Below are 23362 nucleotides of genomic sequence, written 5' to 3' on the forward strand. Positions count from 1 at the left end.
TTTTTATTTTATTCGCCACAAGATATGCAAGGCTTTATTTATTCAAATTCAACTTTACTTTCCTGCGCTTTATAATATTGTTTATGTCACATTGTAATCACATTCTTATCGAAAAAACCCTAGTCACAATAACCTCATACAGATTTCTCATACTAAACTCAAACTAAACTCGTATAAATCTCATAAAATCTCATACAGGTATCATTCAACGTATGAGAAATATACGAGATTGTATGAGATTTGTATGACTTTAGTATGAGAAACCTATATGAGGTTATTGTGGCTTATACAGTTTTTTCGCTAGGGATATGTTCACAATTTATATGAAGTTTTAATCAGTGTTAATTGTGTGTAACACCAGACCCCCTTGTCCAATTCAGATTGTGCGTGTTACCTACATGAAAGGGGAAAACATGATTAGTGTAAGCGGAACATGGGTCCTAGAGCTTCAGTAAGCTCTTTTTTTAAGACGATGCAGGACATCTAAACTCTGAGGAAAAAAACCGGGGAGTCATTCAACTATATTCTGTATTAACCTCTGGAAAATGAAATCGGGTTTAGACGATGCCACACCCGCAGCAGCTCTTTGTTACCATCGGCTAAAACAACATGTTTTATTCAGTTCGGAAACACTACATTATTAGCAGTGATCAAATTAGACTAGTAGTCTTATCAATTCTAGTGCTCCAAGTGACAGCAGCAGTCTAATTTGCAATAACTGTGAACTTGTGGTAGTAGTGGCAGTGGTAGTAGCTGCAACAATCGCAGTGGCAACGATAGTAGTAATGGCATTGTCAGCCTGTATAGTCCTTCCATTAGTAGCAATGGTACTGGCTTTGGCAGTAGTAAAAATTATAGTGACGCCTATTCCTTTTCTTCGACGAATTCTAATCTCACTGCCGTAATGTCCTGCGCACCCTGGATATATGTACGGCAGCTAATTTCTTACGAAAGGAATATAAAAACGCTATAAGCGAGACCTATTTTATTGCACTTCAATATGCTCGTTAGTCATTGCAACCTGAAGCTTTAAATTAGCCGCGCGCGCTGAAGACATTAAATGCGCTTAGTTACAGTTTTGCGGGCTCGGAAGCCTCTTGCAAAGTATAAAAAAAATTTCCAAGCATCTGCAGCTAGTATACCGCAATCATCGTCATCTATGCAGAAGTTCAGTTTTCATTCACTTGTTCCACCGTGGTTTGCAAACAAGTAGAGAAGGTTAAAACATAACACGTGGTAGCATGAAACGAAGGAGTCTTCCGAAATGCTATTTACGAATCACGCGAACGCACCTATACACGAAGATTGTTCAGGATCTTCGACGGACAAAACGAGGCAGAAAAGGGTAGGCAAGTTTGAGCATGGTTAAACCAATGGTCTTGCAAAAGCGGTATCTTGCTCGAATTTATGAGCCCATTTAAGTTCCGGAGTCCTCCACTACGGTGTCTCTCATAGCCTGATTCGCTTTGGGATGTTAAACCCCACAAACCACAAACCAACACGGTTTCGATTACTGTCTGTCTCCAGCCTCAAAGCCGATTCCTCTGGTGTTTCAGCAGCTCGTATCACCTTCTGTCTCTCACGTTTTGCCTTCAGTTGTTCTTACCGATTGGGAACGCGTTAAGGATCAACAGTCTTCGCTTAAAGGTTTTAGTCAACTGTTTAGCTGTGAGAGAGTGGCACATAGCTTGGAAAAGTGTTAAACGTCTCTATTTGTTTTCTGTTTTATGGCACATAGGCACCTAAGGCCATTATGGGCGAAGAGCAATGTTCAAAACTCCTCTTTGATACTAAGGGCTTTCAAAAGTTGTTAACGATTCTATAGCTTGTTTAAAAGTTTTGCTTCTTTTTGGAATGAAAAAAGGGCGACTTTATTTCAGTATACACGTTTTTTTTGACAGTTTTGATAGGAAAGAGGGGGAATAAATAAGGACCGTTAGGGATGCCAAATGGAGCACAAGAATAAGTACGGGAAGGGAGCCTGCAGACCTGTATGTGTAGTGTATGCCTTTGTCTTCATCGATGGTTCGGTGACTCGACAACGGTTGGCATCACAGTTGCTGTGACAACTAGCGAGGGGGCTGGCGTCACAATTGCTATGGCAACCAGGCGTGGATGCCCCACGCAAGCTGAAGTAGAGGAGTGGCTGGGTGATTGTTTTGGTACTAAAAAGGATCGAGCGCTTAAATCCTGACTGTCACAAATGTCCTTTATTTCTTGTTCCGCTAGGGCTAGAGTTTCCACTCCGTGAAAAAGCCCTTGCCTGTTTTTGTGGCCCTTGACCTGTGGCAAGCGGTTGGTGGCTAGTGGTAGTTGGCTGGAAATCAAAATCTACGCTTATCGGTTTCGCCGATGTTCTTCTGGCAGTTGACACATGACTTGAGAGGACACTTATAGGTTGTGGGGTAGGCTGTGGGATATCAAGAAACAGCATTCCATTGTCGAAGTGGCAGAAACTGCGAGTTTTTAAATAGGAATTGAATCCACCGGAACCATCACAACCATGAATCATACACATCATGTGCTCTAAACGCAAATGAGCCTATAAGAGGGTAAAAAGGGAGTAATATCAAAGCAATGTATGATGCCGAAGCCTCAGCGTAGATCTTGACCTAAAATGCGAAATGCCTACGGGCGTCCACAGAAACAGCAGCTCTCACAGGTACCAAGATTTTACCCAAGGTTTAGATCTGCTCTGATTGCCAACTTCATCATTTCTAGTGGCGTGGTAAACGCCTTTTGCGATTCTTAATTACATATTAAAACATGCTTCTATTGCCAATAATGTAGCATTCTGTATATTTATTATGCAAAAGTCCACCGCCGGAGTTGAAAAGAATACCCTGCTTCTACATGGAGTACACTAGAGGACAGGTTGCTCAATTTTTATTACCTTATAGTGTAATTCCTGTTTAGATTGTGCGGGAATTTCAGTACAACTTAAAAAGCGGGGCTTTCTATATCACACCCACCACCAGCCGCTTTAAATCAAGTTATGATAATTAGAGCTAAAGCTAAGGATAATTTATATTTAGTTCCAAGTTAAACCGTGCGCGAAATTTTCCTGTGATTTCTTACATACAATTGGCCAGTTTTCACTTGGTACGGCACATGAAAAGCGCAGAAATGTGAAGAGAAAAGCAGGAAGCGACTTCAGCGCTTCCTACGCTCGTGTTGCTTCGCGTGGCATATATGTAACTCTGTGTAGCATGTAACTCGGCGAGGAGGCACCAAAATGGCAATTTATATCGCGATATATGTTTCGGAGATTATAAAATAAGCATGAAATTTGTACAAGTTCTTTAATAGAGTACGATATAACAATTTATATCGCGATTTATGTTTCGGAGATTATAAAGTAAGCATGAAATTTGTACAAGTTCTTTAATAGAGTACGATATAGGAGATGTACAGCATATATTAAAGGTCAAAAACTAAATTTCCTGCACACGCATCGTCGTAAACCGTGCTCCTATATCCCTGGACTGGAATCACACGAAACACTCTGGGCAAACACTCTGGGCTCGGCGCTTCCCAGTGTCTTTTAGGGGCAGCCCACTATTTATTGCTTTAATTTTTTTTCGTGTGCGTTTGCTTGTCAGAGACCTCGTGACCAGTATTTGTACTTTTTTCTAGGTCGATTGCGCCTGCGCTTGTTTTTACTTGGACTAATCTTGTTATCTGTACTGCGGCCATAAACAAATAAATGAATAAATAAATAAACAGATGTCGCATCGATACTTAATAAACAAACAAGATTTCTAAATTTCTACTTGAATAAAACGCCAATGAAAGCAACACTACTGCATTTTAACCTGAATTGGCGAGTCGAACATCTCTCATTTATAAGAAAAATTTTGTTAGGTAGTAACCGTGAAGCAGGAACGTTTGTTGTCACCGAACCATAGTATTATTACCACATTAATGGTAATAATAGAATTGTACGTTTGGCTGAAATAGGTATACAGAGAAGCTTCAGAAAAGGGGCCACTAGCAGCTTGATAACGCCACTGTCCCAATTTTAGAAAGTAACAGCAACAGATAAGCAGCGACTGAAAGGATTTTACAAATGTACAAACGGCAAAAAGCTCAATATAGATGAATGAACAAAAACAGCGTAATATACCCCAAGATAACGTAGAGAGGACTGATCACATAGCTGTTTACAAGGTAGTGGCAGCGCACAAGACACTAGTTTCAAATAGAAATGCAGATAATAACTGCCGACAGCGGTTCTGAGTTCGGTAGAAACCGCTCTTTACAGCATGTTAGCAGGCTTTGTATAGGAAAAGTTTGAAGACTTTTTTCGAGCGAGGCAGTGCATAAAATTTAGTGTGGGATGAAAAGACGACATAAACAAAATAAGCAAACGTAGTATACCATGACGCTAGCAATAAGTTTAGAAAAACTTGCCACTTATAATCCAAGATTGCTTTCTTGCCCAAATGAAGAAGCGTATGTGCGTACGGATGTGATAATGATGATGGCAATGAGTTTGAGCGAATACGTTGAACTGCGCATGGACATGAATTGTTCTTTATGTACCGCCTTTGCCAAAAGTAACCAGGCTGCAGGATCGGCTTCGCAGCCATGTGGTAGCACATTCATACCACTTCTGAAGCTCTAAATCTCTGCGATGCAGAGTTGAGCACACCTCCTCAATTCTTAACTAGTTGTGGTAAAGTGGGAATCCTTATTGGCTTTGTAATAAAAGTGGGAAGCAAAACATGTAGCCTGGCTACTTTTGGCAAAGACGGTACCACTTGTCCGAAAAACCTTGGTTGTCAGTGCGCGCACCTACCCCGTGTCCGTCGTTTGGTCGTTTTTAGTGTTGCGAGCTAGGTCCATAAAAAATTGCAACAAACTAGTCCCCATTGCTACCTTGCTTGTTACAGTTGACAGCTGAGATAACGTTTGTATACGCGGTTCTTTCTTTTTTGAAGATAAATGCGACCATCGGAACACACGAGAATGCGACTTCATCATCGGAGCAGTATTTCAGGTTGGCGTCTTTTTTCAGTTTCTCATTTCTTATTTTCGACACCATTACTTTTGTTCTTTTTCCACATTCAAAGCGATTTGGATCACCAACTGTCTTCAGCATCACCCTTACTTTATTATTATGCTAGCACATGGAGCACTGTGGATATATATGCACTAGTATTTAAGCTATATATGGGATAAAAGAACTAGAAGCATTTTTAGCCATGGTAGGACCTCTTGATAGTTTATTAGCTTATGAAAGGTCCAATTCACGCTAGTTAAAATTTTTCTCGCCTTCCTTATAGAGCGACTTCCTATACCCTGCTTAAAGCTATGCTCCTCTTGGTAAGCATACAGTGACTACACTAAGAGCACATCCGTTTCACTCGCTTTCCTCTATTCGTTATTATGTGTTCCTTCTGGCTGACTATACGCTTGTCTCGCAATGACATTTTTACCCGGCTATATTAATGCGACAGCATTAGAGCGTTCGTTGGCCGAAAACCCCTTTCATGTCGGAACTAAAATCTCATTTGTGGACGACGACGTGACGTCACAACCACATGATCTAGGGCTGCCAATTCAAACACCCCGCACTGGTGACGTACCAGGCAATTTCTCATTAGTCTTCAGGTCTGTGACGTCCATCCACCATTATTGCGTAGTGCCTCTGAAGAAATGAAGTCAATGTCTATAAAACAAAAGCGCTTAGACTCAAACTACTGCTTATTTGGCTGTAAACTGAGCTATAGATACACCTCGTTCGCTTAGGAACACTTGTTCAGTGTGATGCCGTAGGGTATTTACGCAATCATCTTACAGGAATTATTAGCAACACTGTAATATTACTCTGAAGGCAACTTATACGTCCTCAGATTTGTCACCCGCAAAATCTTCAGGGTGCAGGGGCAGGAACAAAATATATAACACGCTCGGTTCTCAAGGTGTTAAACATCCCGCGTCACAGTCGATTTTGCTCACGCTGCTCACGCTAGTATATGTAGGCTCGTCTCTTTAGAAGCTAGGTTTGTAAAGTCGCATTAAGCTAACTTTCACATTGAATTAAACATTGTATTTGTAAATGCAAGAAACAGGACCTGAGAAAAGAAGAGCTCTAGTCTGTACCTGCCATATGCACTCTTTGACAATCGCCATTTTATTAAACCGCACCTTGTTCAGACATTACCTAAGAGAGGAACCTGCCATTTGATTTAGGAGTCATGTTTTAGGTCGCATGAGGGCTTAAAAGACAGAAACTGGTTCTCATACTTCAGTCCTCGATTAAAATAGCGTAAGTCGACATGATCTCAAAGTGATGCACCACGCATTTGTGTAGTGCCGTCCTCATCTGTTGTGGCCTCGTTAGTCCATGTGTTGCTTACCATCTATCACCTAGCTAGCGCTCTTTCACTTGAGAGAATGCACTACAAGCCGCCCATTGGTGTGACATTCACCATAGATATACCTGCCGTTCTCTAATGCTACCATTGAAAAATAATTGCCTGTGACTAAATACAGATTTTTACTTTGTGTGACATGACTCTACAAGCTGCGCAGACGGAGCGAAAAACAATGAACGAATTCAGAGAAATATATCGTAAATTGGGGTATTTACGTCTAAATGCGGCCGGTGTTTACGTCACACAGAAAGAAGTCTTGAGGAGAAATTAGCCTCTCTAACGCAACCAAAAAAACCACAGAGCTGCATGCTTCCCCTGACTGCCGCCAGATGCCGACCTCGTCGCGTTCCCACTAGGGTGCCTCGATGCGCGCCTCCCTCCGCCTTTCCACGGAGAGGCGCGCGCTCGAGTGTGTGCGCATCGTGACACCATAGTTCCAACAGACGGCGCGTGTTTTTGGGCTTGCCTGGCGGAGTATTCTGCGTGTCCGGACACCATTCTTCACCAATAATTCTATGTTGCACTCACCCAACACAAGGCTAAAGCGAGTTCATAGTGCGGGGTGCAATATACTTTCGGATTGGATTTAGTTAGAATAAAGCTATCCTGTAAGGTATTTCCGCAACGTATTATATTTGCTATATTTAAAGGAAATTCGTTTCAGGCACAGTGAGCACCTTGTACAATTATCTGTAGTGACGTGCGGTAAGGACTTCTACAAAAAGCATTCACAAGAGTTTTGCTCGAGATGAGATGTGTATCCTGTATAACTCGAAGTTTAAGGAAGTAAAATATGTAAGATGTTAGTTTGCGGCCCTGGGCAGCTTATGTTTCTGAAGACGTGATAACAAGGCCTGATGTTTCGCATATTCTCTACACTTAGATAATTATATTTTTCAGTGCTACAGGCTCTGCGTAAAATCAGCAGCACAAGCCGAGTATTCCTCATTACATTTTCTAACATTTGATAGGTTTTAATTCATCAAGCACCAAACTGTATAGCATCTACAACAAAGTAGCAGGAAATATTAACTATATACCAAGGCCTCGAATCATTTATATAGCCTCACAGGAGGAGGCGCAGTGCAAGTGAGCCAGTGCGTGAGGTTTCTTGTATTTTCTTAGCGCGAGTCATACATATGCTCAGTGTTCAGTCCAGTCCTCATTACTACAAAAGCTTGAAATTTGTATCGCCTTATAATTGTTTTGCCAATGAAACATTAACTCATGAGAATTGCGATGTAGTATAGCGGAGAATCGTCCCAGTACCGTTGAGGTTTTGTTTGTAACATAGAAACATTAGGGGAAATATGATCACAACACGGTCGATTGTGTGCCAAAATACATCCCAGTCATCCATGTGCTTCAATAGAAAGCTTTCTGTGCAGCGATTAGCGGGTTAAATAGTTAGGCCGTTGTTTGGAGACATGAGGCTATATCTTACCTTGCACTATGTGTAGGATGCACTATTTCATTTTTGCCTCTGCCACCGTAAAGATGACACTACATTTTAAGGAGGGAAACACTTTTTTTATACCGTGTTCAGAAACCGTGCAACATCAGATAAAACTTACCTCACAAATTTTGCGCCGTTGAGGTCATTGCGCGGAACCTCATCGCACTCCCATACTTCGCGTTAAGTTACAGCGTTCAGATACTCTTATCTCGTCCAGTTAACGGAAAATTTAACGGAAGCAAAATTATTTATTGGAGTGGTGATTGCTCTGGTTCACGGAAGAGGGAGACATCGAGTACCTGTCCATGATCGTGTTTCGCAGCTACTGAAGTTGGACGGTTTCAAAAAGCCGTACAACCAAGCACAGCAGCCAGTACAGCAGTAGAAATGGCAGCACATCAGAGTGGCTGTTCTTGTTCCTTGGCTGGAGAAGCATGCGGCGCGAGTGGGAGACGAGCAACCTGACGGGGAAACCTGGCTATTTTCCTTAAAGAAGTATAGGTTTCTTATTTTTGTATTTCTTATTTATTGGGCTTGGACAGAATTTATTCTTAAATGGTGTTTCGATCTATACTCTATAAAGTCAGGAATAATTATTTATCTACAGTCTGCGGGTAATGTGCTCGGCTTTGGGATCCAGGAAAACGAGTCGCGAACACCGTATTCAAGACTTTAATGCGAGAGCGGAATACATTTACCATGGTGTGCTGGCCCTTGTACAAACAGTGATTGTTAGGCCATTATAATATACATGCTCCATTTTCACAGAGAAACGCAAACGCAGCATAAAAAGTCCTTGGTCTTGAGGAGCCCTTGCAACTTAAGACACAGGAAAGATAAGGAATCAGCTGGTCTCGTCCTTCGGGGGATTTCATGTGCCTATTCACAGAAAGTACAGCGTTTGGCGGGCCTTTCTGGTCGCAGGGCGTGTATGGGCCTCAATATTTTAAAGAAAAACAGTCAACCGGTCCTTTGCAATGGAACACAACCGCAGCAAAGATCCCTAAGCCTACACCCTCTAATTCAGTTTTTAGGTGCAAGCAGGCTAGAAGATGGTGTTCTTTCTACACTACACGTGGCCGAAACCCCAAACTGAAAGGGTTCCTTGTATCGCCACATTAAAGTACTCTCGCGCTTATTTCTATTAACGCTCGCGGTCACTAAAGCGCTTCTCGGGCACCTCGAAGCAGCGCCATCTGCTAGGCGCGATAAAACCTGCGATCCTTACTCCTCTCCACAGCAACGTGTTCTGGTCGACCGCGCTGACCGCGTGCACATGCAATTGCGCTTCCTAAAAGCTATCAAGACGAATGCCTTTCTATGTTCATGAAACAAAATCACATGACAAAAGTATTATGAAATGACTACAGAACAATCAATATGTCAAACTAAGACTTGTAATGGCCGTTACTGCAAATGAGTAACCATGATTAGCTATGAGCGGTAATGACTACAATGACTGGTATGACCCATCAAGACTACGGAACGACCAGTATGTCAAACCACGACTTGTAATGACCAGAACCGAGTGAAAACTTAAGGAAACTTAAGTGAAAACTTTGCTTAAGGTATATTGTTATTTTTGTTTTTTATATTGTTTCGTTTAACCGATGCATTCTTTCTCTAGTTTCTGTTTTCTTGTTGTTTCAATGTTTTCCTGTTCTTGTTCGTATTGTATGTTGAGTTTGCTCCCGCTTATGTAAGGCATGACTCAGCATGACTACGGAACAATCAGTATGTCGAACGACGACTTGTAATGACCGCAACTGACTGAAAATGAGTAGATATGCTTATATTTGAGTGATAATGACTACAATGACTAGGTATGGCTCAGCATGACTCATAACTGCGAAACATCCAATATTTCAAACGACGACTTTAAATGACAGTAGTTGCCTGGAGAGGAACTGTCAGCTTTCGCCGTTCTCCTCTTAAGGGACATCTAAGAGACTAATTATTTCATGGCTTTACGCCAGTGATAATAGGGAATGATTGGTATGAGTGCAATCATGATGCATAAGAATGCATGCCGTACATACGTGTCATGACTCATTATACTAATTTCAGAAAATACGTCCTGAAAGACTCCGGTGGTTTCACGCTACCCTCAGCACTGGACTGGCGAATGGCGCTTTGTTTGCTGCTCTGCTGGGTGTGCGAGGGAGTGGCAACCTTACGTGGGGTACAGTCTATAGGAAAGGTGAGCCCCGGCAGACGAGGCCCATATTTTAAGATGTCTGCGTATTAGCCTTGTTACCTTTATGACATACCTGTCTACTTATCCTTCTTTGCGGCTAGAAACTTCGCTTGGCGAGTAGAAATCCCGGATTGCATGTGTGCTTTATTCCTTATCACTAACTACGGGTCGAACTTAACGGTGTTTAATTTTGCGACCTCTGCGGACGTTTTTCGGTCTCCGATACTTTTACGCAAACATTTATTTCGATAACAATAATTGTTGATAATTTTTTGTTACCGAATGCAGCAATTCTGGGTAGTCAAAAGTCACTCGGCCTCTGTGTTAGTATGAAGACTGTTTTTAGCAAGAATTAGCATGCAGATGGTGGTTATTCGAGTTATATGGTTTCAGAAGAAATCTATATTATGGTTAAACCAATTGCGCAACATAAACTAGGTAGGCGGCAAAAAAAAAAAAAGCGCAAAGAGAAATTTACTAATTTACTTTTCAGAAATAAGTTGAAGGTGCAGTTGACGTTCTGGGTTAAGCATGAAGAAGCATCACGAGGCCTGCGTACGGCTTGCAGCGATGGAAGAGCCACAAATTCGTCACGTTAGTGAAAACGTGATACTGGTCCGTCACACGGGCGCATAGCTTCGGATCGGTTTCCCGCACGGGAAACCGATCCGAACCGAAACCTAACTTACTAAAGTGGGTATTGAAAGAGAATAAACATTGCTTCACTAGCAGACGGCAAGGTGCTGCTTCCCTTTCTTCAGAAGCACATCAGCGAGCGGGGAAATTTTTTCAATTACACACCTCAATTACACACCTACACCTACTTAGTTGATTTTCAAACTTAACAAGACAGGACTTGTACTCAACAGACAACTAGCTACTCTTCAATTGCGAGAATGCTCACGTTTTCAGCTAAAACTGAAGTTCTGAAACTTAATTCATTGTAATTTTGTCATCGTGTTTATTTAAAATGAAAAGTAACCTCGCACTATAACAATTTCACTCCATTCAGGTGACCTACATCACTTCAACGTTCCCATACATCGTGCTCCTGTCACTCTTGTCTGTGGCCTTACTCCAAAACGGCGCTGTCAATGGACTGAAAGCGTTCTTCGTGCCGCAGTGGGAGAGAATTCTTGACATAGAGGTATTTCTCCAATTTATTTGTTATTAGTTGCTCAAAGAAGCGTGCGAGAGAGCAAAATCATACTATCATAAGAGTCAAACAGGATAGAGCCGCCTCCTATTTCAGTATTTTATTCACTATAATTTTTTTTCTGTAGCATATAGAAGGAGCTAGGGCGGCTGCCAATTTTCTTCGCCGCTTGTAAGAGCCTGAAAATCCTTTAGTAGTTTTGTGCTCAAAGATAATATAGCTGGTTCTTCATATAGACGGCATGCTTTCCCTTCTGGTAAACGAAGGAAACACAAGCAAATTTCGCAGTCTTTAGTAACGCATATGTAAATGTCGGTATAGGCACTCGGTAAAGTGGAGGACACAGTGAAGTGTTGGAGCCCGGTCTCAGTGATTCCTGGCGTATTCACGGTGGGCTTGTCGGCACTGAGGTATTCTCGCGGTGCAAGAAGAACGGCACCTATGGATGCCGTTGGATTGACAGGCGTAGCAAGTGGTTCTGACGGCGGGTGAGTCGTATTTGGAACGACATGGCCCGTGTATGACAAAAGAGAGATGGACATGTACCTGCTTGGAAAAGGGTCCGTTGCGTGTCGTTTCATCAACAATAATGCATGCGCAAGGGAGAAGATCACTGGCGGTGAATATTTTGGGAGAACCGTGGGGTCAAGACGTCAGCCACTTATCGCAGCGCATGGCACTAAAAATTACGGGAGGAATGCGTCAGAACGACAATGCAAGCTTCACATTGACAACCGTGCCATAGAAGTCACCGGATGCAGCGTCGGCGTGTAGGCTACACGGGCGGAAAGGAAAGGTTGCGTTCTAGTGTTTGCTTTTCCCTCTCTCTGTAAGAAAAATGATCTGGTACAGGTTAAGATTGTGAAACAGAGCCCGCAGTTTGACAGGCTAACTGCGGTCACTCGGGTCAATGGCGCATTGTTTTACCTTTTTTTCCATACTATTTGGGCTTGCACATATGTGTCGGGAGAGTGTTATTAGTTCTAGCAAAATGAAAAGGCGAGTAGCAGGCAGCAAGTAAGCAGTCATGCTCATGCTTGCTGCAATTGGCGACGATTTGAGTGTGGGCTGAGCTTCGAGGCATAAAATCTGAGCCCGACATCCCAGGAGGGAGCTCTGAGCAAGACCAGTTCTGAGCTACGGCTTAGCGCGGCATCTTTGGCTAAGCCGAAGTAGCAAGGTCCACGTTTTTCCAACTTTGTTGTAGTTGCTCACAGTCATGTAAAGTTGTGTTCATAATGCTCAGTTCATCTGTTTGCTATATCTCATTAAGTGTCATCGTCTTCCATATATTCATCATTGTCGTTCCACTTCACCTTCCTGGGAGAACAAGACATAACATTCACTATAGTAGCAATGAACGCTAATGTCATTTCAGCCTGCATTATAGGTCCCCATATTTTGTGTAGGAATGTGCACAGACGGTAATGCTGGCTTCATGGTCATCATTTGTTGAGTTTTTAGGAAGCAGCATTCTGAAGGCAAATATTGGAAGGCCACCCAGGAACTGAGAGATGCATGCGGGACTTCACCGGTTCAGACGGCAAAACTGTTGATATCTAACGTCTAAAGAGGAAGCTAATAACTTCACATTTTTTATGAATGGCCGTGAAGGTTTGTGTTAGTTGATCTCTATGAGAATTGCAAATTTCTGCTTGGTATTTAAATGACTGTTTTATAATTTACTCGGAGTGGAAGGCGTGAAAGAGGACGCTGTAATATGGATGCTGATTAAAATCTGATCCATTACTTGGAAAATATATCTGAATCATCGATAACGGCCTTGCGGGAAAGCAGACTTTCCCTGCGTTTTATCGATCGTGCCCGCTCTATATATAGTAAAAGATTTTGTTCGCTGGCGCACACCGACAACATTAAAGAATAAAATTTCATTGACATCCTGGCCAGAGTTACCCCAAAAGGCTTATGGGGGCCGAAGTAAGCACGCTCAAGAATGTGCCATTGCCAATGCGAGATGTAGATGGGAATTTACACTGCCAGTGTACTGAAGGGAGGAAAATGCTGTCGCTGTCTATTTGCCCTTCGTGATGGAAGAGAAATATTCTGCGATGCACTTTGTAACTATACGGAAACCTTCGCCGAGGGCAATGCTGTCTATTGAGGTCAATAATATCGTCTCTCTGTCCTTTCAGGTGTGGTTCAAGGCATGTGAGCAGTCTTTCTTTTCTCTTGGCATCGGCATTGGGTTTTTAGTAATGTACTCAAGCTACAACGACTTCCAGCATAAAGTTGGAAGGTGAGGAGCTCCGAAGAACTTCTTATACGCGTCATACATTCCAAAAAATAAGAGATAAGGTAGAAACATTGGGAAACGTTCTTATTTATCTCCCCTTTTCATAACCAGTTGCAAGACCGAAACTGCATCCTTGGTTTGCAGTCCATCGTGTATGCATTCTCGAGATGAAATTTGGCTACTGCTCGGCGCCAAGCTCACCAACATCACGTAATATGAGATACACCCTTATAAGCAGCAGCAAAGGCGTACGCACTCGAATGTTAAAATCAGACCGTTGCTGAAAGGATAAGCAGCAGGGGTTGTAGATGTAAACGTTGAGTTGACTACGCTCACTACTGTTATGTTGTTAATTTTGATTTATTTTTGCCTTACGATCCTGAAAAAAAAAATATGGGATGTCTTCAATAACATCATTCATCCCCCACAAATACGCGTTGTTTGATTTAAAAAAAAAAATGTCGACTCTGCTGTGCCAAAACATTCCTCTCTGGCCCGCGAACAGATTAAAGGTTTAAAGCTTCCGTGACGTGAAAGTTGAAGTCTAATTTCATTTCAGAAATCTTAACACACAAATGAGAAAATAAAACCACAAGCGTTGAGTATCATGCGAGCAAGGAACCAAAGAAAAAAAAATCACATTTGAATACATGCGCTTATTAGCCATTCATTCCTAGCTTCGTTATTCGTTATTAGCCATTCGTTCCTATGGAAGAGATGTCGCACTTCTGTAAAAGGGAGTAGGAGTAGGGGCATCCGGTGGCATTATCCAGAAGCATTCAGTAATATGAACCAGCCTTTGATAGCGAATTCATGAACGCAAGGTACCTAACATTACTGTGCACAAATGGGAACATATACAAATAACACAGTTCCACACGACACCACCTAAACTTACAGTCAAATGCTGATTTGGAATGCATGCGGTAGCCTAAGACCCTCAATTGATTACATAGCCAATCGATAAGTTTGCAAAGCTTTACTGCGGTTCAGCATAGGGCCCTCTGCTCTAATGTGACATCGCCTGTCTGTTGAATGGTGACTGCACTTCTCCAAAAATGTAATTCGGAAAAATGATACATTTGCAAGAGATTTCAAACTAGCTCCAATCACAGCTGCGCTCAAGTGAGCCAACAGAACCGGGCAGTTCGTCTATAATTTGTACTACCACGTACGAGAGTTACTTCGCTCTATGCCTTCGACATTGAGGAGTTCGTGTAGGACTGTGGTACTAAATATTTATCAACGCAGGGACGCCTTCTTGATCAGCATTGCTGACACTGTGACGAGCCTGCTGGCGGGCTGCGTCGTCTTCGCAACGCTGGGGTCGTCGGCACACAAGCTCGGCACTGATGACATATCCCAAGTCCTCAAAGGGGGAGCAAGTAAGAGATTAGCCTTATTCCGCTTACTTTCTACATTCGCCCTGTTATCATTATAATGAGATTAAATGCTTTCTAATTATTTGTGCACAGAAGACAAAAGAAAGCGATCAACAGTGCATTGAAACAATCTGTAGACGCCGACGAGTACCTGTTCATGGTCAGTGTAGTGCTGCATTGGAAGAATGGCGCCAGTTGTGTTTGTCCCTTCGGCCATCTTCATCTTGCACAGCAAAAAACAACTTTGATCCGCGTGCTGGTGCTCTAACCTGGAAAAGCGAGAGCAACACGCGGTAGTAGGTGGAGTCCTTGTGAAGCTGTATATTATGTTTGTCTAAGAAAAAATAAATAAAATAGTTTTCCTTCTCCTCCATACCACTCCCTCCTTCCCCGGCTTTCGTCGCCATACCCGGAAGAGCTGGGACACGAGATCGGTTACCAAGAAAAGAGGTTGAAGAGGAGGTCTGCATTAAAGCAGGAGGGCATGGGGAGGAAGAGAGCGGGGGAAGTAGCTAGTCATAATAAAACGTAATCAGATTGTGACACAAACGCGCTCTAGAAATCTCGGGTATGGTGCCTCGATAGCCTCGCGGCGCTGGCCATTCAGGTAAGCGAACCCTAGCGTTAGCGCTTACTCTGCACATGGCCGGTTTCGAAGTCGAGCCCTCCCTCCCCTCGAGACCGGCCATGGTCCCGACGGAAAGGAGAAGGAGGGAGGAGATGGCTCTGCTTTGCTTCAGTGAGGGGCTTTGAGCACTGTATACCACTGCACCCACACGAAGAGCAGCAACTTCGCGTTTTTTTGTCGCTCAGAAACATTTGCACTGAACGAGAACCATGCATATATTGAAGAACACTATTCTTTGCTTCTTTTCAGACCTTGGCCTTGCCTTCGTGACTTATCCGGAGGCGCTCACGAGAATACCATTCATCCCTCAGCTTTGGTCGGCGCTTTTCTTCTTTATGCTTTTTCTACTGGGTCTCGGCAGTGGTGTGAGTGGCAAAGCATTTTGGTCACGCCATACATTGGTATAAGCTTTGATCATGTAGTGCGTTGGCCGGCTATCTGTGATTTATGCCGCTATTAACAGACGACGCTTTCACTCGAAGGCGTTGCATCGGGTTTAAAAACCATCGCTGATAGCTGCTTGATTGTTGACTGATTGATTGAACCGTCGGTCAGATCAGTTGGTTGACTAATTTATTAATTGACTGAAGATGTAAAGCATTGGTTGACCTATCCATCCATTCATTTGTAGGTTGATTGATACATCGACTGATCAACTCGTTTGTTCAGTGGGGCTGCACCAATAATAATAATAATAATCACCTAATAGAAGCACCTTTGCTACTCGTTTTCGAACATCAGAATTAAACATGCCCTATTATGTCAATATTTCAGGTTGCTGCTGTGCAAGCTATTGTAACCGTCTTCACGGACCAGTTTCCATATTTGAAAGAGCGGAGGTCATGGGTCTCCATTTCCGTATGCGTGGTCTCCTTTGGAACAGGCCTTGTGCTTTGCACAGACGTAAGCTGACGCTTTAACAGCTCTTATTCCGTACGTAAATGTTACAAACCACAGCGGCGAGGAAGTTAAAGCGCAATTATGGTTGCTGCTCCATCCTTCGACACCGACATGATAGCTTAAAAGCCTGGTGACTTAGAGCGTGTACCCTCCAACGCCCTCCCGGCTGGTATGCAGCTACTGTTGTCAGATAGGAGGGGGAGTTTGCACTCGTAAGTTCCACGTCCCAACGTCACACATAACCCATCAACCTAGCATCATCCATCCGACGCTCCCGGTAACCCCCCTCCCCACCCAATAGGACGGGAGAGCTTTTTGTTTTGGGGCGAATGTCTTACCCAGACAAGGGCCGTGACGCGGCATAAAAACTGTTGTTAAAACAGCGCTAGAAGCACCGGCAGTTGGAAAACAAACACACATTGCACTGAATGTGTGTTTGTCTTCCTATCTGTCCGTGTTTCTAGCGCTTTTTAACATTGTCCAACCAACCTGCCCAACAATCCATTTTGTACAAAAATCTCGATGGATTGCAGGCATACAGTTGGCATACAGTTGACGGGCGCTCTCGCCCGTCGTCACATTACCAACCTGTGCACGCATCACACTCGCCGGGCTTCTAGCTGCAACATTTTCGTCATCGCATGTATTGTGGAGCTATAAGGCGCCGTCAGTGGACACTGAACAGCTCTCCAAATTTGTGGTGTATACTTTAGATGTATGACGCGATAGCGTAGGCTACCAGCCCAAATATAAAACGCCGCTTTAACCAAGCCATATAAAGGTGCCTGAGTGAGTAACGTGAATGTTAGGGCTCCTTGAAGGCTGATTCTGACATCATCATCTCATACGAAAACTTGGCGGTGTTAGCTGCCGCCTGCCAGCGCTATGCTCAAGAATTTTCACTCACAACACCAACATCACGGACGGCCGCCGACAAAACAAAACAGACCGGCATTAAAACTCTGCCATCTTACCTGAAAGCTGCCGTTCCGGTTCCCGCGCATGTCGAACAGTGTAGCATGTGGCTGTCATGGAGTGCGGTTGCTATCGGCACAGCTGTGGCCACCTGAGAGGAGCACTGTGATGTGGGACACACTATCAGTTTTCGCTGCAGCAATCCTTAATCAGAATGGTTAAGCAAGCGAAGAGGCTGATGAAAGGGTTACTGGTGCAGTTATATCCTCAGCCACAAGGAGGGCAAAAACGTCTTGATACTCATTAAGTCCTCCAGTACACGGGTTAATCGCACGTTGCCAACCGTTTTTTCTACCGCCGGCAGCGTCATCAGACACACGTCATTTTCGATCGATGTAGCGTATGAAGTCTTTTATCTTGAATCAATCTTAACAGTGCCGAAAATAATAATTATCTCTATCGAAGTCTTCGTTGCTGATAATGCGGTGTAAAAAAAGCCACGCCGATAAGGACGCATTTCGCTGACACCAAAACAATGTAATTGGGGTGCAAGAAACTGAAATGGCACCAAACATATAGGTGCGAAATGCGTTCTTATAGGTTCTCAGAGTCAGGACGGCTATACTTATGGGCAGAAGACAACAGCCTAATTGAATACAAAAAGATGGTTCCCTGCAGACACGCTGCCAGAGAAGATGCTCGCATTTGAATTCGGACAATAATAAAAATGTGTACATTGAATAAGCATGGATAGCATACCGTTGCTTGTTGGGGCCATCGTTCTTCAAAACAGTTTATGCATCTACTCGCCCTGGCTATTTCATCTGTTTCAGTTGTTGTTCTCTAATTTGATGGCACATACCCACACAGGGGGATCGGCCAGGAATTGCGGTGCAGAGGTACTTGTTTTTGACGTGTATAATTACACCGTAAGAAAAGAAATGATTGTGAGGGAGTAGAGAAGGAAAGCAAAACATGAAAAACCAAAATAAAAAGGATGATTCATAACGCACGCAGTCAGAGAACACTGAGATTTGTATTTAAATATTAAAAAATTCAAGGAATATTAGCAAGGCAGACGTTTTGATTCTATTCAAAAGTTTTGAATGGCGTTAAAAACAGACCTGTGGCTGTACCCAAGCATGGTGGCACCGAACGATAATAAGGTCTAGCTGATCAAATTAACTCCCAGCCGTTGCAACGGCTTCTCCAAATACTGTTTTCTCATCATGGTAAAACGACGCGAAAACAGCAAGAAATGTTCTATTGTCGGCAGTTCCCGGTAGAATGCGCAGAAGGGAGTAAGCGCCAATCCAAACCTGCGCATACAGAAATTTAGAGGCAGAATACGGCAGCGCAGCCTAGTTAGACAGACTTCAGTCAGCCTTGATTTACAACATCTGTAGCCTAGCAGTTATTGTCGGATATTTTCTTTTTATTTTTGTACCGCGTTAAAAAATGTAGAGCAGAGAATTACCCGAGATATTTACATCAATGCCTTTTACAATTGCCACAGTTCCTTAATTGCGAGAAACCAGCTCTGATGATTAATTTTCTTTTGCAGAGCGGTAGTCTCCTTCGGCTACTCTTTGACAATTACGGCGTTGGTCGGGCAACGTTCCTGTACGCAGTCTTCGAAGTGGTCGGCGTTGTTTGGATATACGGTGAGTTTTTGATGCACCGTTTCCTGCGTGCCATCTACAGCGCTTGATATGGTACCCTTTTGCAAAACCCGCGGGAACGTGTACGCCTTTCACTATCGTAAAACTGGCATAACATCTAAATTTGCCACATGTTCGTTGAAAGAAGAAAGGATAGCCGAATTTATAAATATTAAGATTTTTGGTTATCTTGCTGACGCAATGGTTTTTATGGTAAATCAAATTTGAGTGCTTGGTTGGCTAAGTGAGCATCCCATGTCTCGGCTCGTACCAGGATGCGTAACCGATATCACTTTTGGTAGAGTCTGTGCCTTTCTTCGCATTGCATTAATTACCTCCATAAAAAATAAAACGAATCTGGGAAAATAAAACAAATATTCTGGCCTCTATAAGACACGCAAAGGTGTTCGTCACCGTCAGTACTGCAGTTTTTTTCTGGGAATAAAAATTCTACTTTCATTTGACTTTTTTTTGCTGAAACAAGTAATGAAAATGCTAAGAAAATTTTGAGAGATGCAACAAGCGATAATAAAAATCCTGGCGTGGAGAATGTACCAAATTTGAATTACGTTACCTATTCGTAATTGAGGCCAAGGAGGTAAGCTCTATTGAGACAATCAATTTTGCGTTAATTATGTCTTTTATTTAAAAATAGTGCGCCACACCAAATTTTAATCGCTTAAAGACATTAGCGACGGCAAGGCACAATACAGCCATAAATGTTCGTAGTGAATTTCTAAAATCATGCCAACGCGTATTGCATGTAACAGCTATTGACTATTTTGCCTGTTTGTTGAATGGCTCCTAGGGTGGAAGAACATTGTAGAAGACGTCGAGTTTATGCTGGAGGCGAGAATATCTTGGTACTGGAAAATAACTTGGGGAGTGCTTTCTCCTCTGTCTCTTATTGTGAGTGATTTCAGCTTTATGAATGTTTTTCTTTCGCACGCAGGTTGGAAAGTCTGTGAATGCTTATTATTGTGGCATTAAATCCTTTTCTATATAAAAGCATTACTGCCAGGGATTATCTTCGTCTTTCCTCAACAAAAGAGATACTAATAATCGCCAACAGATTGAAGTTTCGAAAGAAAATTGCATTCTTTCGCACATACATGTTACCTGAGAATGAGGCGCAATTTGGTGCATTTATTTCTATGTGGGATTTGTTTATCTATTTATGAACATGTTACAGGCTCAGTAAAATGATATTTCTTGAGGGGCAGAGCACTGAGGAGTTCATTCTTCTTGTGGATGATCTGAAGAATGGTGGGCCTAGTTGATGCACAGTGGCGTTTGGCTGAACCTTCTAGTCCGTTGCCATATGGACAAGAAATGGGGGCAGATATGCTAGTACCTCGCGGGGGTGAAAGTACACTTCTTTCCCGTGGTTTGTGCTGCTGGAGTTGCTATATCCAGTATTGATAATGCGATGATACATTGACCTCCAGGCTCCATGAAGACAAGTAGAAGTACAGGAAAAGTTCCTTTGTGTTCAGCGTGTTACATTTTTTCTTTTCTGCTTGCAAGTGGATGAAAGTAAAGATATGTTTAATTACCCGAAAACCATGGTGCAGTGTTGATCCCTCACTTGTTGACTCTAGGGCATTAAAAACATTCAAAGAACTAGGTATTAGCTAGTACCGTATGTTCCACCAACCTTGATATTTGAGCGGTCTTCCTGAACAAAAGCTTTCCGCTTGTTTTTGGACCACAGCTGTTTTTCTTGCTTTCAAGATGCGCGGCCTTGGTCTATGGATGAGGGATTTGTTTTAAGTGTTTCAATGTAGAACCTTCTGTTCCTCTGTATTTTCTCTAAACATTGTTGCGCCGACTTGATTTTTTTTTGCAGGCGATATTTGTGTACGGAAGTATAAAAGAGGAGCCCTCCGCTGAGCTACCTCCAATCGGTTTTATCATAGGCTGGGTACTAGCAGCCATAGCCGTTGGCCAGATAGGCATATGGATGGCTGTCACGTTCGTGAAGGCTCCAGGACGAACATTGGCGCAGGTAAGATGAATGAGGCATTGGGAACAGCATCGACATACTCACTGATCTGTTGACTGATTTACGTGCATCTTTATTAATTTGTACTTAGTCATTTACTGAGTGACCACTTGCCTATAGAGAGCCTGAGGTTTTGTTAGAGTGTTCGAGATTTACGGCATGAAAAATATTTTATCTGAATGAAAGCTTGCTGGTGTGTTCACTGATGCCATAATATTCATGATTCGTACGACGAATGTAATGACGCCATTGTGAGTTAGTAGGACACAATGATTTATATGGCGTTTGTCGAATATTGAGACGAATCCCCCAAGGTGGAGTATATGTGCAACAAGGAAGTGATTGCTCATTGGTATCCACCCAAGCGCAGCCATACGGTTACAAAGGAACGCTTTGTAGGCGTATGGCTGCATACTATACTGCCTATGGCTATGGCCGTATAGCTGCACACTATACTATGGATACTATACTGCCTTGCGAGGTTGTGTTTTTTGAAACTAAAGATTGTTGCCTTCTTCCAGAAATTCAGGGCCACTTTTGCAGCGTCCGAGAATTTCGGTCCGCGGGACCTTGACATTCGCAAGAAATGGAGACGGTGGAAAGCGGAGAAAAAATACTACTCCACCATTTACTCCACCCCTAGCAGCGGAGTGGTCAACGGTGCATACCATGAAGAAAAACTGTGACGCGCATCAAGACCACATTCTGAGAAACTCCATGGATATACATGGCAGGTTTCTGGGAATTTCAGAAGCTGCAAGGAAAACATCAGTGTCATGAGTGTCATTATCTAGACATCAGTGTCTGTTCGTCGAGACTTCATCAGATCACCGTAGGCCCCTCTTCTTATTATGCATCCTGAGACTTAGTCAATTTGATAAAATGCCATTTCCATCTTGTTCCTACATTGAGCTGTCTATAATTTGAACCGGCATGCCACATCACGATGGCAAATCATCAGTCACGTCGCCTAAAGCCTGTGATATATCCAGCCACATTGAAATACTGTGTCTCTTAAGGCCGTTCAACACTCCGAAGAGGCAGTTTAGGAGCCCCATCCTCAAAATTCGCCTTTTCGGCCATATTGCGATGTACCCGTGACGCGTAATTGGGGCGGCACCAGCATACACATGTACACAAAAATAGATTACAAAATTTGAGAACAAGGAAATAAAGTTACAAAAATAACGCTGTCGTCTGCTACTTGGCGTCGATTACAAAAATGCCAAAGCTTTGATACTGAGCAGCTTTAGGGGCGTTGCGTGCTGTGCTTACGCCACATACAGCGAAACCGGAGAGATGGTGAGATACGTTTGTACATACGTTGCAGTTGTACTGTGCATGTAATGGCGATGGTTGCGACCACAGCGTGCGACGACAACGCTGGCACTGTCAAGGTATCACTGGCGTTGGAAACTGCCCACGGCAGCCCACCGTTTTCATCATATTAGTAAGTCTGCTACAGCTTAAAATCTACGTGTAAGCTTCAGTGGCATTGCGTGCAGGTATCGGCCCGGTTAAGCGGCGGATTGTGAGCGCAAGCTACTTGATCTAGCTACGGAAACAGGCGCTGTGGAGAGCTCAGGGATTAGATCATATTTGGTGATCTTGACCTGTCCTTACATCGCATTGCTTTTAGTGTTTTATTCAGTCGAAATGCGATCACCGCCGCTGGGTTAGGCACGTACTGCGGGTCAGAGAGCCGAGCGCCTGTCATTATTGATTCATATGGCGGGGATGTTTACAAGCAGCCGCATAGTAAACGTGGCTGCTAATTTTGTCATACGTTACTAAATCTAGAGCAAAAATAAAGATATATGATTTTCTGACAGCAATGAAAATGCAACACAAGAAGCACAACAAGATGCCCGGTGACAGCAACGGATTAACTTTCACACTGATGTAATTTAATGTGTCCTGAATATGACTTACCGCATTAGCATGCTGTATGCATATTTCACTGCAGAGTGTGCTACTCTATTGTGAAAAACACATTACCTCATTACAATAAAAGGCTCTGTCAGTAATTCTCCTTGGTTTCTTCCTTCCTGGAGGCTCTAATCCCATTAAAAGTGAGCATGTTGCATTCACTACAACCATTTTATAAAAGCAGCAACACTGCTAGCCTGGTGCAGATATGCACCACACCACAATGTTATAAGTGAAACAAAATTTGTCCGGCACAGCCTAGTTCTTTTGCTATTGTTTACCAGTGATGCACTTGAAATAGCACCTGGCAGTTTCTTTTAATGCAGGAAGCTTCCTCAGAGAAAAGAAGGGTGAGGAGGTTGGCTAGAGGAAAATGCCTTCCCATATACTATTCGACGTTAGGTATGTGAGTGATGGAGAGTGAAGATGAGAGATGATGCCTTATTACAATGAGCAAGATACAGCACGGAAGCCATTTTCTTGATGAAGGTGTCAT

At 43.0% G+C, this 23362-nt stretch overlaps 1 protein-coding gene across 6 annotated transcripts in view; it reads left to right on the forward strand.

Moving 5' to 3' along the window:
- The window catches only part of LOC146173934 (sodium-dependent nutrient amino acid transporter 1-like), a 65496-nt gene that overhangs the window by 17238 nt on the left and 24896 nt on the right, over positions 1-23362 (forward strand). For 3 of the 6 annotated variants that reach the window (XR_014702121.1, XR_014702116.1, XR_014702117.1), the window contains 11 exons: positions 4944-5002; positions 9907-10039; positions 11049-11183; positions 13346-13449; positions 14698-14831; positions 15706-15821; positions 16231-16359; positions 18836-18935; positions 19741-19841; positions 20782-20940; positions 21459-21597. Coding sequence is in view for 1 of the 6 variants with exons in the window: in XM_084584570.1 (XP_084440696.1) it covers positions 4944-5002; positions 9907-10039; positions 11049-11183; positions 13346-13449; positions 14698-14831; positions 15706-15821; positions 16231-16359; positions 18836-18935; positions 19741-19841; positions 20782-20940; positions 21459-21623 (1335 nt within the window). In the remaining 5 variants the exon portion in view is untranslated. Of the gene's footprint in view, positions 1-4943; positions 5003-9906; positions 10040-11048; positions 11184-13345; positions 13450-14697; positions 14832-15705; positions 15822-16230; positions 16360-18835; positions 18936-19740; positions 19842-20781; positions 20941-21458; positions 22639-23362 lie in introns of those variants that run through there. The other 3 variants (XM_084584570.1, XR_014702119.1, XR_014702118.1) reach the window with 3 other exon arrangements.

Source organism: Amblyomma maculatum, chromosome 11, assembly GCF_055883805.1.
Source record: "Amblyomma maculatum isolate TAMU_Amacu chromosome 11, ASM5588380v1, whole genome shotgun sequence".
Classification (NCBI taxonomy): domain Eukaryota; kingdom Metazoa; phylum Arthropoda; class Arachnida; order Ixodida; family Ixodidae; genus Amblyomma; species Amblyomma maculatum.